This window comes from Bos javanicus, chromosome 18 (assembly GCF_032452875.1).
Source record: "Bos javanicus breed banteng chromosome 18, ARS-OSU_banteng_1.0, whole genome shotgun sequence".
Taxonomy (NCBI): domain Eukaryota; kingdom Metazoa; phylum Chordata; class Mammalia; order Artiodactyla; family Bovidae; genus Bos; species Bos javanicus.
The window spans coordinates 14911695-14929089 of record NC_083885.1 but is presented as its reverse complement, the minus strand read 5'-3'; the positions used below and the strand labels follow the sequence as shown (position 1 = coordinate 14929089).

Here is a 17395-nt window from a genome sequence, read left to right as displayed (position 1 = left end):
CCTGGCACCAGAAACTAAAGGCTGCAGGCAAGGGTTTTGTTTGCTTTCTTCACTGCTTTGGGGCCTAGAACAGTTCCTAGGTACATAGGTGCTTAGTTTCAGGGACTAAGGAAGAGCTGGCCTCACTTCACTTGTGCCCCCCTCCCCCACCGACAGGGGCCCAGCCCGACTCTGACTCAGCAGGGAGAAGGCTGGCGCAGCCCCAGAATGCAAGGAGCCAGACAGTAAACAAAGATGCACATTAGTAAGAGACGTGAGGCACAGCAAGAAAATAAACAGGATGACAAGGCAGCTGACAAGTTCTCACTCCCCAGTGCTCCCAAGGGTAAGAATGAGGGAGGTGGGGGACAGTTGGGGGAATGTTCAGGAGCGGCCCTTGTAAACATGCTGGAAAGTGTGGGAATCTTGGGGAGACTCTAAGCTACCTTATAAATGGCTCCTGCTGGAGGAGAACACAGCCCTCCTCCAAAGGCCCTTGGAGAAGGAGACAGGGAAACGCACAGAAGCACGCACAGCCATGTCCCCATTGCACCTGGGCTCAGCAGCACCCCAGGGAGCAGATTCCCATCAGTGTCAGGGTCCTGGTCTGAGGAGGGTGCCTTCATACCCCGCCCATGGTGACTCAATTCCCTTCAGCTCTGCCTGACTCTATCCAGTCTTGGACCCCCTGATCCAGACTTGGAACTCTGATCCATCCTCTTTGGGAGGACCACCACCCCCATCCCCACCCACACTTGTGCTGGCGGCGAACTCCACATCCAGTCGGCATGCTGGGTTTTATCACAGTCATATGTGCACCTGCTCATTTATTATTATCTAAGCAAGATGTTTTCTTTCCAGTGAGTCCATCTGGAATTTCAGCTCCCAAAATATGAGTAGGACATGTCCTTTTCCACTGGAGAAACTGCCCTAAAGAGGGGATGTGCCCTGCCAGGTGGCGTGGCAGAGTTGAGGGTCACCTGTATCCCACACTCACTGTCCCCCTTCACATCTGCTGTGGTTCCCACAGTGGTGGGAGCAGTGACAACTCCAGTATCCTCCTGTGTTCCTGCCCCCGGCAGCTGGGGTCTTGGGGCAGCTTTGTCTATCCCCAGGCTTCAGCCTCTTCCTTGAAAGTATCCGCCTCACAAGTCTGTAGGGATGTGTAACATAGTGGATGATGAGTTCAAGGCGACTGGGCCCCCAGAACAGGCCCAGTGCAAGGCTGGCCAGCCCCTAGCCTAGGCTTACCCCAGCTTTGTAACTGAGGAGTAATCTCTTGGTACAAACATGTCCCCAGAAACGATGCTATTTGTTCTTCATCTGAAATCCCAGTGTGACTGGGCATCCTGGATTTGCTTTGGCTGCCCTGCCCCTGGGTGTGAGGCCATCTGCTGGCCCCTGAGCAGCTCTGCATGCCAGGCTAAGGGTGTGCCCAGGACAGGAGTGTGCCCAGGTCTGGACACCCCTGGCCCATTACCAGGCTGAAAGGAACAGACCGATCTGAAGGCAAATAGCCAAGGAGGTAGGTGGCGCCAAAGGCTGCCCGAGAGCACCTGCCGTCAACACTGCATGGTGCTGGGCCAGTCAGAGCCCTCTGTGAGGCTCACGTGAGATGGAGCAACCCCTGAGTGGGCTGCCCCCCTCTTGTCCAGGTGCACCTGCAAATACACACCCCTCAGCAATAGTCACAGGTAAATGAGCACTAACGCTTAGGGCTCTCGATATGGGCCACATGCTGTCCCCGCCACTTTCCGTGTGTATTCCCAATTGCAGGTGCACAGCGAACCACTCTGAAATGCAGTGACATGGAGTACAGCCATTCACCCCGCTCAGGGCCGCGTCTGCTCCACCATGCCTGTGCTGTGAGGGTGAGGAATGAGGCCATGACTGAGGGACACAGGAGAGAACTAAAAGGCCTCTCATCAGAAAGGGGGCTGGAGCCTCAAGGGGTAGGGCTGAGGGACTCTGCAGGGGGAAGGGAGGGGGGGCTGGAGGAAGGACAAAGAGAAGACTCCCCCACAAGGGCTGGAGTGGGTGTGGTCCAGGGGAGAAGGCGGGGTGGCCCCAGTAGGCCAGCTTCATCTACGTGACCTGAGCCAGGATGAAGTTCTCACCGTGCAGGTGCTCAGGAGGGATGTGTGATTGCAGCTGTCTGAGCAAAGTAGAGTGGAGTGGGCCGGCCCACTGCTGTACTACCTGCCAACTGGCAGATGCTCCTCTGAGTCCCACTTCTTGCCAGGGAAACTAGTGGCCTCAGTGTGAAGGTTAAACCCTCAGGAGAGACCCCACAAGATCGTGGACCCAGAGCCCAGCATGAACACTGGGATATCAGGAGCCTGGGGCACCCTTGTCAACACTCAGTGGGTGACTCAACCGTCTGGGGATCATGGAGAGCCTGCAGAACCTGGGCTGTGGACACCCTTCCCCCCAACAGCGTGGAGGCTGCAGTCTTGTGAAGGTGGGGTCGGAGGGCCCTGCACAGGCTCACACGCTGAAAGCTGGCCGCCTTCAGGGCCAGCAGTGCAGTGGACTTCAAGCCACCCAGCACAGAGCAGGTGCCCAGAGCATCCGCTCAAGCCTGAGCCCAGGATGTGGGCCCTCTTGGGGCTTCTGTTCCCCGGTCCAGATCAGCCCCTTTGGCTTCTCTTTGCTCAGGTACCCACCCGGAGGGGGGCATGCAGGGGTGGGGTATGAGGAGGCTCAGGGCACCAGGGTTGAGGCTCGTCCAGCTCTGTGCGTGCTCACCTGGGCCCCAGGCAGACAGCAACTCTGGGTTCCATTTCTCTTGTAGGAGGAGGGGTGGCCAGATTTGCCCCTGTCTGTGGGACCCTGGGTGCCCTGCAGCCATGGAAATGATCTCCAGAAGGCATGTGGGGCCAGAACTTTGCTCCCAGCGCCCCTGCACCCAGGTGTGGTGGCCACAACTTGCTGACCCAACCAGCCCTTCCCTGGGGTTCAAACCCCCACCTGCCAACACACCACATTTTCTGGGGGAATCCTCAAGCTCCTTACTTCCTCACATTTGTTTGGTTCTCAGCCACCTGCCTCTAACGTCTGGCACACAGAGAGGCCAGGGGAAAGCTCTCCAGCATGAGCCACCCTGGAGGGTTGTCCTGAGCTGCCTGAGAGTCCGTCTGGGGTTTGAGGATGAGGCTCCTCCAGGCATGGCCATCTCTCCCAACACTACTGCCAGCAGCTCCCCTGCCATGGGCAGCACCTTGAGACTCCTGCAGTTTCCAAGCACAGGTCTGTCTCAACCCCTCCCACTTGTCACTTGTCCTGCCTCCGCCAGGCCTCCCCATCTGCTCTCCTTACCTCTTCTGGCCCCATCTTTTTAGAAAAAGAGGAAAACTCCAGCACCCGGCATGGGTATCTGACAGCAATAAATTTATTAAATATCCCCCCCAAATATAAACAGAAACCAGTTAAAAAAAAAAAAAAAACATGAAACATCAGGCCTGGAGCTAACAATAAAGCAGAGACAGGAAACGGATTTGACCTAAGGCCGAAGATAGCTGAGAGAACTCACGCAGGGCAGGGATGCTGTAAATACTGGAGGAAAAACACTCGGGAGCCCCAGGGTGACATGACTGAACCTCGTGGGGGTAAGATTGGGGGTGTGTCAGTGGCTACATGGCTCGGGGGACAGACCACTTGGTCCTGGCCGCAGCCGCGTCCCACCCCTTCAGCTGCTTCACTTGGGGCCCTGGGCCTCGGATTCCTCCTCATCGTCTTCGTACATCTCGCCCTCCTCCTCGGCCGTGGCGTCCTGGTACTGCTGGTACTCGGACACCAGGTCGTTCATGTTGCTCTCGGCCTCGGTGAACTCCATCTCGTCCATGCCCTCGCCCGTGTACCAGTGCAGGAAGGCCTTGCGCCGGAACATGGCCGTGAACTGCTCCGAGATGCGCTTGAACAGCTCCTGGATGGCCGTGCTGTTGCCAATGAAGGTGGAGGACATCTTCAGCCCGCGGGGTGGGATGTCACACACAGCCACCTTCACGTTGTTGGGGATCCACTCCACGAAGTAGCTGCTGTTCTTGCTCTGGATGGCCAGCATCTGCTCGTCCACCTCCTTCATGGACATGCGGCCTCGGAAGACGGTGGCCACGGTCAGGTAACGGCCGTGGCGCGGGTCACAGGCTGCCATCATGTTCTTGGCGTCGAACATCTGCTGGGTGAGCTCGGGGACGGTCAGCGCCCGGTACTGCTGGCTGCCGCGGGCAGTGAGGGGGGCGAAGCCAGGCATGAAGAAGTGCAGGCGTGGGAAGGGCACCATGTTCACAGCCAGCTTGCGCAGGTCGGCATTGAGCTGGCCTGGGAAGCGCAGGGAGGTGGTGACCCCACTCATGGTGGCCGACACCAGGTGGTTGAGGTCCCCGTAGGTGGGCGTGGCCAGCTTGAGGGTGCGGAAGCAGATGTCATACAGCGCCTCGTTGTCGATGCAGTAGGTCTCGTCCGTGTTCTCCACCAGCTGGTGGATGGACAGTGTGGCATTGTAGGGCTCCACCACCGTGTCTGACACCTTGGGCGAGGGCACCACGCTGAAGGTGTTCATGATGCGGTCGGGGTACTCCTCGCGGACCTTGCTGATGAGCAGTGTGCCCATGCCCGAGCCTGTGCCTCCACCCAAGGAGTGGGTCAGCTGGAAGCCCTGCAGGCAGTCGCAGTTCTCGCACTCCTTCCGCACCACATCCAAGACTGAGTCCACCAGCTCGGCGCCCTCCGTGTAATGGCCCTTGGCCCAGTTGTTACCAGCCCCACTCTGACCTGTGGTGGGGAGGGCAGGGGGGATACAGACGGGGTCACAGCTCCAGCACCGGCCTGAACAGCCCACCCCAGAGAGCAGCTGAGGAGGCAGATCGGTGCCTGTTTTGACCTCCATGAAGTGGGGGCATGCAACTCTCACTTCCATGGCTCTTCGTGCCAGTCACATTGTGTGTGGGGATGTAGCCCCCGGCACCTAGTGCTGTGGGATCTGGACACAGACACAGCTTCTGGAGCTTCTGCTTCTGCTCTGCCTCAGGAGGAACTCCTAGTGGAATTGATCCACCCAGCCCTCTAGTCCACCCATCCTCTAGCCCGCTGTGCTGGAAGGGTAAACTACAACCCTGAGTGCCTCGAAGCCCAGGATCCGGATGAGGGCCATGCCCACGCATCGGGTGCTGAGCTCTAGGAGGTGACAGTGGGGTGAGGCCCTCCCTCTGTCACCATCACGGGCATGAGGACGGGCAACCCCTGACCACAGCAATGCAGTGTACTCATGAGCTGGTGTGCTCTGGAGACCCCATCTAGCTCTCTAATATCCTAATAACACACCGCGTTACTTGAAATCACAAGTGTCTGTTTCCTGCACAGAACTCTTTCTCTGGGACTCTTTCACTGCACATCAGGGAGCTCGGTGATGCTCTGCAGCACTGTGGGCAGGGGTAACTCTGCCCTTGTTTCTGTTGATCTGGGTTTGCTGGTGGTGGGGTCCACCATGAGAAGGTGGGGAAAGGGGAAACTTACCAAAGATGAAGTTGTCAGGCCTGAAGAGGTGCCCAAAGGCCCCAGACCGGACGCTGTCCATGGTTCCAGGCTCGAGGTCCACCAGGATGGCCCGAGGCACATATTTGTGTGCTGAGAGGAGAGGGGTGGGTTACATGGATCACAGAAGCTGGGCACCCCTTCTGCCTCCTAAATCCTGCCCTGGCCTGCCAGCCTCATGCTCTCACCTAAAAGCTTAGACTCTGGGATCAGAGAGGCAGGGATCACATGGTTGACACCTGGACATGGGCAGGTGTCTCTGAGGGCACCGTTTCACACCAGCTTCTGAATGGCCTCTGCCTGACCTCTCCAGATAACCCCTGCTCTGGACCCTCCATGGGCCTTCTGAAGGGTCTTTGGGACCCTGCCCAGCCCTGGTCATTCCCCTACATGTGTCTCATGGCCATTAAACACACTTGCATCTCACTAGGGTGACTAGGATTCCTTGTTTTACTCTATTAGTCTCCGGTTACACCTGCCAGCCAAGGGAAGGAAGTCAGGGATGCTGGGACCCAGCAGTCAAGGCCCCCACCCCACCCCCACCCAGTTGAGGAGGACTCACAAGAAGCCTCGTTGTAGTAGACACTGATGCGCTCCAGCTGCAGGTCCGAGTCACCCACATAATTGCCACTGGGGTCTATCCCATGTTCATCGCTGATGACCTCCCAGAACTGCAGGGAAAGGAAGGGCCAGTTGGTGGTCATGACCCCTGGCAAAGCCCTCCCTCCAGTAGCCTCAAGGCTACAAAATGAGGAGTGTGGACCCAAAGCCTGCACTAGTCCCTTTGAGTGACTTTGAAAAAGAGCCCCAAGTTCTGTCATCAAGAGAATTGTCATAATAAAAAATATGCATGTCCATGGAGACCAGAGTCCTCAGGGTGGATCAGTGCCCAACTGACACAGACCTGGGCCCCAGACCCAGATCTGCACTTGCTGACAGGGGCCTTGAGAGCCCACTTCTCCATGAGGGGGTTAGTAACAAACACCCACCTGGGGTATTTTTTTTTTACTTCCCTCTTTTCAGATGAGAAAACTGAGGCCCAGGAAGGTAAGTGATGGAGACCAGGCCTAGGATATGCAAACCCCTCAGTGTCGAGCATAGGCCGTCCAGTGCCAGGGCCTGGAAGCAGCCCACAGCAGCAGCCTCAGCCCATAGGAGCCCTGCATGGGGAGTGACTCGCCGGGGCTCACCCAGCTTGTCTGAGCTGAGATGACGTAGCCCCAGTTTCAAGGGCTCACTCACTGCAATGCAATCTGTCCTGTTTGCCCTGGGCAGAACCCATAGCGCTTCTCTCAGGACTAAGGCAGGACAGGGTCTTGCTTGCAAGTTGGACCACCCCTTCCCAGCGTGACCTCAGCCAACCCCTGAAGCTTCCATGTCTCAGGGCCTTGGGCCTGAAGGCCCAAAGGCCTGAAGATGAAGTCTGATTGCTTTGAGAATAAATCCAGTTACTCTGGATGGGGTTTGTTGCTGTCATTCAGTCATATCTGACTCTCTGTGACCCCATGGACTATAGCCTACCAGGCTCCTCCATCTATGGGATTCTCTAAGCAAGAATACTGGAGGGGGTTGCCATTTCCTTCTAGAACCAGGGGATCTTCCCAACCCAGGGATCAAACACAAGTCTTGGCATTGCAGGCAGATTTTTTATCCGCTGAGCCACAAGGGAAGCCTGGTCCTGGTTGGGAAGAAAGGCTTTTGCCCTGAACACTCTTTGGTGGTTTTTAATTTTTATCACGTGCACATGTTAACTTCTCAAAAGAAAAGAAAAAGATTAGTTAAAATTTTTTAAACTTTTTTTTTTTTTTTTTTAATTTTAGGGACCTCCCTGGTGGTTCAGTGGCTAACACTCTGCACTCCCAATGCAGGAGCCCAGGGTTTGATTCCTAGTCAGGGAACTCAGATCCTACATGCCGCAACTAAGACCCAGCACAGCCAAATTAAAAAATATATATAAAAAATTAAAAGACTTTAAAATTTTAAAATCTGAAAAATATGAAGAGTCATTATTATCAAATGCACAGAGGAATCTTGGCAGTTCACCCGGAGACAATGTTGGCAAAAGTCAGTTCTCAGCTGGTCTTTGTGATTTGTGTCACTGATAAGTTTTCGTCTTTCTCCCTGCATTAGGTATGTGTTAATGCTGTAATCGGAGGTGTCACTGAGGCCTTCCAGGCCTGATCAGAGCTTTAAATCACTGCTTGGCTCCAGGACCTTGGCCCCACAGCCCTGGAACATCCACAAGCCCCGTAGAGAAGGAATGAGCTTGAGACGGCAGGTGAGGGGGCGGCAGAGAGCGACTCAGTGGCCCAGCCACCAATACATCTATGGAGAGTTCTCTGGAACTCATGTATGGAATGCATAGGCTTCCAGAAGGCAATAGACCAGAGTGAGTGCCACCTCTCAGGACCTCCATTTTCTCATCTGTAAAGTAGACACGATGACAGTACTCACTTCAAGTGGTCAACTCAAGGCCTGACAAATAAAAGCATTCAGCAAATGTTGGTCTCACCAAGTTAAAAGTCCTTAGGTTGCTATTTAAATTTGTCAAGCCTTATTCACTGATAAGGACTTTGCTGGTGGCTCAGACAGTAAGGAATCTGCCTGCAATGCAGGAGGCCATGGTTCAATCCCTGGGTTGGGAAGATCCCCTGGAGAAGGGAATGGCAACCCACTACAGTATTCTTGCCTGGAGAATTCCACGGGCAGAGGAGACTATTGAGCTACAGTCCATTGGGTCACAAATAGTGATATGACTGAGCAACCAGTGCACATTCACTGATAAATAAAATAAAAAGTACTTAAAAAAATCAATATATTTTGGAATATTGTGGCACAATAAAAGATTATCACTGGTATGAGTAGATCTCCAAGGCACATCCTTGGGGGGGAAGGCACATGGCAAGGATATTCAGGGTAAAAACAGGCACCTCACAACAGATGCTGTAATTCTTATGCATAGGTGGACATGCACAGAAAATGGACTAGAATAAGGGAAAAAAACTTGCTCCACCCAGAAGAGGGGGACCACTAGGGGGAGGTGCTTAAACAGGCTCTTTAGCCTTATCTGCAATGCTTCAACTTCCTAGAAGGGACACATGTTAATAATAGCTTTAGTAGTTAAAACGAATATAAATTGCAATTTAATATATTATTAATAAAAGCTTAGCAGAATATATTACATGTATTATATAACATTAATAAACAACAAAATACTATATAATAAATTAAATAATGCTTATGATCATCACCACAGATGAGAACTGGCGCGTGGACCCCAGGGTCCAGGCCAGGCTCCTATTTCACACACGCAATTGTGGCTCCCGCGGCGCTGTCCGTGGTGCTGACGGTCGCCGCGCTCACACCTGGGGCGGGGAGGCAGAGGGGCGCACACAGAGGAGCCCAAAGCTAGCTGAGTGTGTGACTCCAGAGGGTGGGCTGGCCGACTCCCGGGCTTAAGCCCCTCTAGGACTCCACGCCCTTCCCCACCAGGGGAAAGCAGCAGTGGGCGTGTGGGGGTGGGGTCGGAAACCAGAAACTCCCTCCTCCCATTGGCTGTCAGGGCCAGGGCCGTCTCTCCGAGGCCCCGCCCAGCGGTCAAGGAAGATGGGGCAGACAAAGGCTTCGGGACCGCCCTACCCCCTAGGCGAGGGGGGTGGGGTACCCTGACTCCTCGCCCCGTGGTGGGGGCTGGGGGCTCCCCGCCCATCCTGATGTGCCTACACAGGCCTGGATTCACACCCGTGCCCTGCGGGGAGGGCAGCACCCTGTCTCACCGCAACCTCGAGAGGCGCAGTGAGGGACGCACCTGGCACAGTGCCCAACACGTAGTGGTCACTGTCATAAATGCTGTCGCATTCTCTCCTAGCCCTGATCGCCCAGACTTCCCCTCCTCCCTCCATAACCCCTCCCATCCCGACCCCACCCGCAGCCAGGACCCTCCCCATAGCAGGCAGCCTGCCTCCAAGTAGGGTAACAGCCTACCTGTAACAGTCTGGTGGCACCCCGCCCCGCCCCCACCAGTCAGCGGCCGCTGGCAACTGGCGGGAAAAGTTTGGTCTCCCTCCGCCAAGAGCCCACACTTGTGTGGGAGCAGGAAGCGGCCAGACCCTGTCCACAGGCTGCTGTTGAGCGCCTGTGCAGGCAAATGCCCCCGCCGGGCTTTGAGCTCTTCCAGCTTGGTTGCCAGGTGCTCCAGGGCAGGGGCGCCCAGAAGGAAACCACTTGACTGCCTCCTTTGCTCACTGCTTCCCCTCCTCCCAAATCCACTTCTCTTTTGTACTGTTACAAAACATCAGATACTACTTTTAAAACAAACATGAGTTAAGGAAATTAACCTCAAATGAATAAGAAGTAATGAAAACCCAAAGGACACCGAAATTGAAGCAGGAAAAAAATCTCTGCAGAAGACACTGCCCAGCACTCAGGCAGCTGCCCCTGTCCCCCTGCCCATCCCTACGTCACCCCACCCCGCCCCTTGGGGCTGCAGCTGGGCATGAACCTGCCTTTGCATGATTGGTGCCCATGCAGCCACAGAAGGAAACCGAGCAACCCAACACTTCCCCAGGCTTGCGATGGAACTTGGGTTGCCCTCCTTCCCGTCAGTGACCCCTGACCCTCAGAGGACCAGATGCTCAGGGCAGGCCTGGCCCCTGTGGCCACAGTAATGAGTCTTTGGCCCCTCCTGCCCGGCCAGGGCATCTGTCAGTGACGGCCCCCAGAGGCCTGATTTAATTTGAGGCCTTGGTCCCCCAGGCTTCCCCTCCCCCAACTCCCTTCCTCAGGCAGGCACAGCTGTCTCCTCAGTGATTAGGGTGTCTCCCCACCATGCCCTCCCCCCATCCGAGGCGCCACCACCCTAGAGCCCAAGTTGCAATTTACATGTCAGCCACGTGGCTGCCCCAGCCCTGTTGTAATTAGCTTTTTGTTCTTGCCTGGTTTCCATGGCAACAGCCTCCGGAGGAAGGTTTTCCTGGTCCCTTCCCCTCCAGGACCTGTCTCCTCCCACTTTCTCCTTGGGGAACCTGCTCCACACCATCCCCGCTGGGCCCCTGGCCTTGGTGCTGACAAAGGGCAGCAGGCCCCACCCACCCAGCCTGAGCCTCGTGCTGGGTGGGCACCTGCAGGGACCGAGAGCCGGAGGGCGGAGAGGCTCTGTCTCCACTTGCTGTGTGACCTTGGGCAAGGAACAGCGTCTCTGGACCTGGGGATACGACACTTGCCTCCTGGGTTGGGGGCGGGGTGGGGGGGAACGTGGCCTGCGCGCCTCAATCCCGACATCTGTGAGGGGGGGCTAACAATGGAGGGGAGGGGCCTAGCGGGGAAGCAGCTCTGGACCGCGCCCCTCCAGCCCGGCTTTGTTCCCACCACCGACCCCTAGAACTGCCGTCCCTAAGTGGGGTTGGGGGAGGGGTGGCCCGGGAGGTGCTACGCCGGGGGAGAGCCCCGTCCTGGACCAAGGTCATTCGGAGTCCGGGCACAGTTTCTTCCCCAACAAAGGAACAGGGCGGGGCCAGGGAACTGAGGGTTGTCAAAGCTAGCTGGGAGAATGGGGGCGGCTCTGAACGGTTGGGGGACATCAAGCTCCTGGCGTGGGAGGGCAGAGGGAATCGTTATGGCTTTTGGGGGAGCCCCACCCGAGCCTGTCCACCCCACCCATCTCGCCCGAGGCCGAGTTGCGACCCCAGAGAAGAGGGCCACGCCCAGCCAGCGCCTTCCACTTGCACCTGCAGCGGCGGGGGGCTGGAGAGTAGGGAGCCGCTGACCTGCGCTGTGCTTCCGGCAGGCCCGAGGTAACCCGGGCGGGGCAGCGGAAAGACCGGGGTAGGACTGGCAGAGGGGCGACTCGGCGTCCCGGCCGCCCGCCGGCAGCGGGGACGATCCCGTCCGTTTCTCCTAGGTTTCGCAGTGGTGAGCCGGGCTTGGGGTGCCGCTGTGCGCACACAACGCCTCCCCGCTGCTTCCCTCCCCCGGGACCCGCTCGCGCTGGGGACGCGGGACACGCGCCCAGTGCGGGGCCCGGCACACAGGGCCACGCAGCCTCACCTTGGCCCCGATCTGGTTGCCGCACTGGCCGGCCTGGATGTGCACGATCTCCCTCATGCTCGGTGCTATGGCGGGCGGCTGCGAGACGCGAGCGGACCGGCTGCAGCTGGCTGCGGAGGCTCTGCCGCCCCCGCCGCCCGCTCTTATAGGCGGGGCCCCGCCCGTCTCGCCCGGCACGGCGTCATCGCGCGCGGCCAATCCCGGGGCGCCGCCGAAGACTGCGGCACCGGCTGCAGCAAGCATCCGCGCCGCGCATCCCCGCTCGACCGCGCGCTGCGGCGGCGCCGCCTCCCTCCGCCACCGGGTCTCTGGGCTCCGCGCATCCGGAAGGCGGGGCTGGTGAGCTCCAGGGAGGACAATAGAAGCCCCCCTTGGCCCTTGGCCCCCGCCCCGACTGCCCTCTGCTCCCCTCCCCAGCGGGAGCCTCACCCCTCGGCGCAGCAAGGAGGGTCTTTCTTGTGCACACCTGATTAGGGACCAACCCCATGTTCCCACACCGGAAGGCCAGAAGGGACGCCTCCCAGCACCCCTCCTTTGTCAGAAGGGGCAGACCAGGTACTCTGAGCTTTGCCCGCAGCCTTTGATGGTGGGGGAGGCAGGCAAGGCTGCAGCGGGCACTAGATTCTCTCCAGAAGAAAGCAAGCTGGGGCAAGGCTCCTAGACGTCTGAGTCAGAAGGGCGGTGGCTGCAGGAGTTGGAGGTGGGTTCCTATGGCAGTTCTGTCACTGCTCATCTCTGCAGTGGGGTGCCACCTGCCCCTGCTGCCCCAGGGCACTGCCATGACATTCCAGGTGGACCTATTGCGATTGGGTGCTTTGTACCCCTGCCAGACACGCACTTGGACGTAGCTGCTGCTTAGTGAGCAATGGTGTCCAGGATTGTCATAAGGAGACACACAAGCCAGACACAGAACTATCAGTCTGGGGGCTGGTGTGTCTGACTCACTCCTTGCTGTCACTCGTACCCCTAGAGTCTTGATCCAAATGAGGCCAAGGAAATTCAGTGGGTGGGGAGAGGCTCTGTAAGGAGTTGGTGTTTGCAGCCGGGAGAGGTCACTGTCAGAAAAGAAGAGACTCACGGTACACACCCTGGACGACACCACCAGTCTCCTGAGGTCACAGGGTAGAGTGAAACCACCTACAAGAAAGCCTGTCTTACATTTCAGTGACAAAAGCCTCTGGGAGGGTTTCAGCCACAGAGTGTATAGCCTGTTCCCATGTGCTCACACTGCTTGTGGGTGCCCCTCTTTCCCCTCATGAAGCTCCCCAACTTGGCAAGTCTGGAAAGGGTCTTTTGTTCTCAAGAGATGCCCCTCCCCCACAATGTGTCTCTGATGTGGTTTCCTGTGTTTGGTTTCCAGCTGCCTGGGGCCCCTCCCTGTCCCCGTTCAGGGGGTCCTTTTCCCTGGAAGGAAGAAGCTTCGCACCCAGTTGAGCAGGACCCATCACCCACCTGCCGCCCTGCGGGATGGCTCCCGGCCAGGACCTCTCCCCCTCCATCCCCAGAGGAACTGAGGCTGGCTCGAGGCTGACTCATCGTCCATCTCCCAGCAAAGGCCGGCCCTGCCGGGAACCAGCTCCCAGCCCCAAAGCCAACAGTCAGGTGGCACTGCCAGGGTAGGGGACTGGCCAGGGGGCTGCAGGGCTGGCTGGTACCCCTGCTTTTCGTCCATAAGCCTGTCCCAGCAAGAGGGTAGGGCATATGCTCTTGTCTGTGGAGGAATGGGGTGGGGGTGGGGCAGGGGGAGGACCCCGCCCACTCCCCTGGGGCTTGGATGCCCCTTAGCCCCTGGACAACCACACCCTATTCTGGGCAGCTTGTCTCACACCTCCCAGGGCTGGCGGGGCACTGACCCTTCTCCCAGCAGGACGGAACTTAAAAGCAGACCCCAGCCTCCGGGCCACCCTGCAGCAGATACGGAGGCTGAGAGAGGGCCATGTTCTGGCCAGAGTCACACACGGGTCACCATGGTCCTGCCTCTGCTGCAGCTGAGGGCAGCTGGGAAGTGCCAGGGTCTTGACACAATGGAGGTGACTCGGGGCGGGGGACCTCTGGGCTGGGGTTTGCACCATAGACAGAATGCAAAGACACAGGATGGAGTGGGTGTGACTGGGGTCTCCTCGCCCTTCCCCAGGTGAGTCCTCTGACACTGGGGGCTGTGGTGTCATGACTTGGGCAGGTGAGCCATGTTTTCTGACTGGCTCCTGGGACTTAGGTCTTACCCCTCTTCACCACACTCCCACTCCTCCGCCCCAAGCTTCAGGCAACTTCCGGAAAGAGGCAAGAAAGATGGGAAGGAGGTTGCACCAAGCATCACGTTTATTAATACTGCTGCACTGCTTCCTGGCCCTGGAGCCTGCATATTGGCTGCTGGTTCCCCAGAGCAGGCCTGGCTGGGGTGTCTGCCGAATGCATGTGCTGCTGGCAGATGGGCTGAGCCCGGCTCCCAGTCACCACAGAGCGTTAGAAGAGAAAAGCCCCCACTGTGGGCCCCACCTCCTCCTGTGCTGGTCATGAAGTCCTTGGAGCGGGACTTCCCACAGCTTTGGGTGGGGTGGGGTGTGGGCACCGGCCCCAAAGTGGGGCCCCAGATGGAGGGGTGGGGGCCCTCCTTTCTAGGTGTGGGAGGCCATGCCCCACCATCTCCCCAGCCTCCTCATTCTGCACAGCCTCCTGGAGAGTCCTGTGATTCCCCTCTCAGGCCCCAAAGGCCTGTGCACCCTCACCTTCAGGGATGGTCTAGCCGATCCTCTTTGTCAAGGGACTGCCCTGGCCTCACAGGCCTGGGGCACACGACAGCACTGCCACCCTCACCAGGAGCACTGCAGCACCTCTTGGAGCGTCTTCCGGAGCTCCTGGCTGCGGAAGGCATAGATGAGGGGGTCCACGATGGCGTTGCAAATGATGAGGGCCAGGAAGAGGTTGAAGTTCTTGAAGATGCAGCCACAGGTGGGGTGCTGGGGGCAGAGGACGATGAGCGAGAGGTGCAGGAAGAAGGGGCCCCAGCAGAGGAAGAAGACGCCCAGCAGGATGGTGAGGGTGGCAGCGCCCTTGAGGCCAAAGCCCTGATGAATGGGGCGCTGCCTCTTCTGGAGCCGGGCGATGCCCCGGGCATGCTGGCAGGCCCGGGCCAGCATGTGGACGTAGAGGACGGCCATCAGGGCCAGCATAGCTATGAAGAAGCCAACGAGGCACAGCAGGATGACCTTGTGGTTGTAGTAGGTGATGAAGAGCAGGCTGGTGAGGATGCTGGCCACCCAGATGGCCGCAATGATCCTCCACGCTCGGGGCAGTGTCACAACACTGTGGTACCGCAGGGCGTAGAAGATGGAGATGTAGCGGTCCACAGCAATGGCACCCAGGAAGCAGAGGCTGGACACCATGGATCCGCATATGAGCACGTCGATGACATTGTCCAGCTGCTGCACCACGGCCGCCTGGGTGGCCAGGACACCGGCCTCCAGCAGCAGCATGACTGCCGTCTCCAGCACGTTGCTGACGCTCACCAGCAAGTCAGACACAGCCAGGCAGCAGATAAAGTAGTACATGGGGGAGTGCAGGTTACGGTTCTTGGCAATGGCAGCCACTACCAGCACGTTCTCCACGAGACTCACCAGCCCCAGGCTGAGAAAGAGCCCGTCAGGGATGGACACCTCCAGGCACTGGGGCCCCGTCCGGTTGGGGGCCAGGGTGAAGGGGAGGGTGGCTGGGGGCGTGCAGTTAAGGGAACCCAGCAGCCGCCTCTGGGAGCCAAGTGCAGGCATTGTCCCGCAGGGAGCAGGAAGGGGTGCTTGCTCTCAGGGTCCTGCTCAACTCATGGCTCCCCTGGGAGGGGCCTCACACCTCCCCTCCCTGGCTGGACAAATGTTGGCCCAGGCATGGCCCCAAGCTTGTGGGGCCAGCCCTCTGGGCGCGGCTTCGCTCTTCTGTTCTCAGTCCGCCTCCCCACCTCTTCCCTGGATGTGCGGTTGCCCACAGGCAGACATTTCTGGGCCGCTTGCCTCCTCCTGTCCTGTGGGGACCTCCTGCCTTACCGGGCCGCAGTAGGCTGAGGTCCAGGGAGAACAGAGCCTTCCTTGGCATCTTTAAAGTCGTCACGGAGTCCCTCCTCCTGAGGGCGGCCACATGATGGGCGTGTGCCGGGCTGCAGCGAGGTCCGCCACCAGGTGGCGCAGGCGGAGCCCAGGCCTGTCAGACAGAGGCAGTCCGGCCTGTGCAGCGGTCGGTGCTCAGCCAATGGGTGCTCCAGGTGATGCAGGTGGGGGCGGGGGGCCTGCAGACCTGCCTGAGACCTCCAACCCTCTTCCAAGCCTGACATAAAACCATTACCTCCTCCCTGAAGCCGTCCAATCTTGCCTCAGGAACCCCCACCCTGGCCCTAGCCACCTTCCCTCCCGACTCATGTTAAAGGCTGGCTGAGGGCAACCCCGCCCAAGGACTCCCAGCCCCTTCACCGCACTGTGGCTTCTCCCTGGGGTGCAGGGGCGGGGTGGTGGGGAGGGACTGCCAGTCCTTCCCTAACAGCCCCCATTTCCTCTGTGAAAGGTCACCACAGCCGGCCCAGAGCCAGCAACCACTTCAAGGACAAACCTTTGTCTGCAGCCGCATGCCAGCCCCCCAGCACTTTCTCACTGAGGAGTGCGTGGTGCTGACGACAAACCCTCCTAGGAGGAGGGTGGAGTGTACAGGCTGGCCCCACCAGGGGGTGGTGGGGGAGTCAGAGGTGGGCCGATGGGGCTGGTATGCTACCGGCGCTGGTCTGTCAGGGTCTCTCCTCCTCCGCCAGACGGCCAAGGCCCGCACCTGTCCCGTGCCCTCCTCCCTTCCCTTTCCGGGACTCACATGGCCCTCTCCTTTGTGGCTCTGTCAGTGCTGTTTATTGAAGCTCATGGTAGGTGAGAGACAGTACACAGGTTATAAACATGCAGGTTGGTGCATGCCGCACCCAGCACCCTCGGGACCGCAGCACTCCATAATCAGTCAACCTAACATGACCACACCAGACTCTCTGGGGCGCCTCCTGCCCAGCAGCCACTCCCTGACCATCGTTTTTGCCATTTTAGAACCTGACCCATAGGACTCAGGGCCCTTTCTCACTCAGCACTGAGACACTCTCTTGGCTGCACTCAGTGGTCAGCAAGGCACTGGCCAGGTGGGCATCTGGGCGGCTCCTGTTTTGTCACAAACATTGCTGCTGGGTGACAACACCTGGTCAGAGCCACACTTTCAGCTTTGGTAGATTCAGGGAAACCCTTTTACCTGCTGGTGGACTGTTTGCCTATTCCTGGCTAGGCACGAGCCTCACACCCCTGTGTAGAACCAGGCACGGGGTGCCCCCCTGGTGGACAGCCCCCAAAGGAAAAAAGGGTCCCAGAAGAGGACCACGCAAGAGCCACGGCAAGGCCTGTGCTGGGACCTCGGCCCTGAACCGGCCATGCAAGCCTAGGACTCCCCAGGTACCAACCAAGGCCACTGGGTGAGTGGCATCCTGCCTCCAGCTTCCATGTCATTGCTGCCCCGTAAATGAGGCCTTTGAGCTGCCTGCGCCTCTCCAGCCCCCAGTCGCCCAGCCTGAGACTTCAAAGGGCGTGAGAACTGGGCTGCCTTTGCCAGGAGCCACAGCCCTCTTCCTGGGGAGGCCTCGCGACTCCCCATCTGGTGCTCACCCGCAGGCGGGGGACAGCAGGACCGCCGAGCTGCAATTGGTCACAGTCCTGGGAACCATCCATGCGAACCCACAGCTAGCCCTGCAGCCTGTCCGCCTCTACCCCTGGGAGTAAACGAGTGAGGGGAGACAGGCGGGGCGGGGGGCATGGCCACCCCCTCAGAGGATACACCA

General features: G+C 58.6%; 1 protein-coding gene across 1 annotated transcript; it reads right to left on the bottom strand.

Moving 5' to 3' along the window:
• Positions 1 to 3352: 3352 nt before the first annotated feature.
• On the bottom strand, positions 3353 to 15407 carry LOC133229407 (uncharacterized). The gene is made up of 8 exons (XM_061385789.1): positions 14368 to 15407; positions 13779 to 13823; positions 13410 to 13461; positions 13089 to 13267; positions 11557 to 12022; positions 6074 to 6182; positions 5494 to 5604; positions 3353 to 4752 (listed from the first exon to the last, which is right to left on the bottom strand). Exons 1-8 carry the CDS (start codon positions 15318 to 15320, stop codon positions 3677 to 3679), a joined length of 2991 nt encoding a protein of 996 aa, XP_061241773.1. The 5' UTR covers positions 15321 to 15407; the 3' UTR covers positions 3353 to 3676.
• Between the last annotated feature and the right edge of the window lie 1988 nt (positions 15408 to 17395).

Coding starts and splice junctions, on each gene's coding strand:
- LOC133229407 (XM_061385789.1), bottom strand. CDS start 15,320: ATGCCTGCACTTGGCTCCCAGAGGCGGCTGCTGGGTTCCCTTAACTGC. Junction 6,183..11,556: donor GCAACCAGATCGGGGCCAAG/GTGAGGCTGCGT, acceptor CTTTCCCTGCAG/TTCTGGGAGGTCATCAGCGA. Junction 4,753..5,493: donor GCCTGACAACTTCATCTTTG/GTAAGTTTCCCC, acceptor TCCCCACCACAG/GTCAGAGTGGGGCTGGTAAC.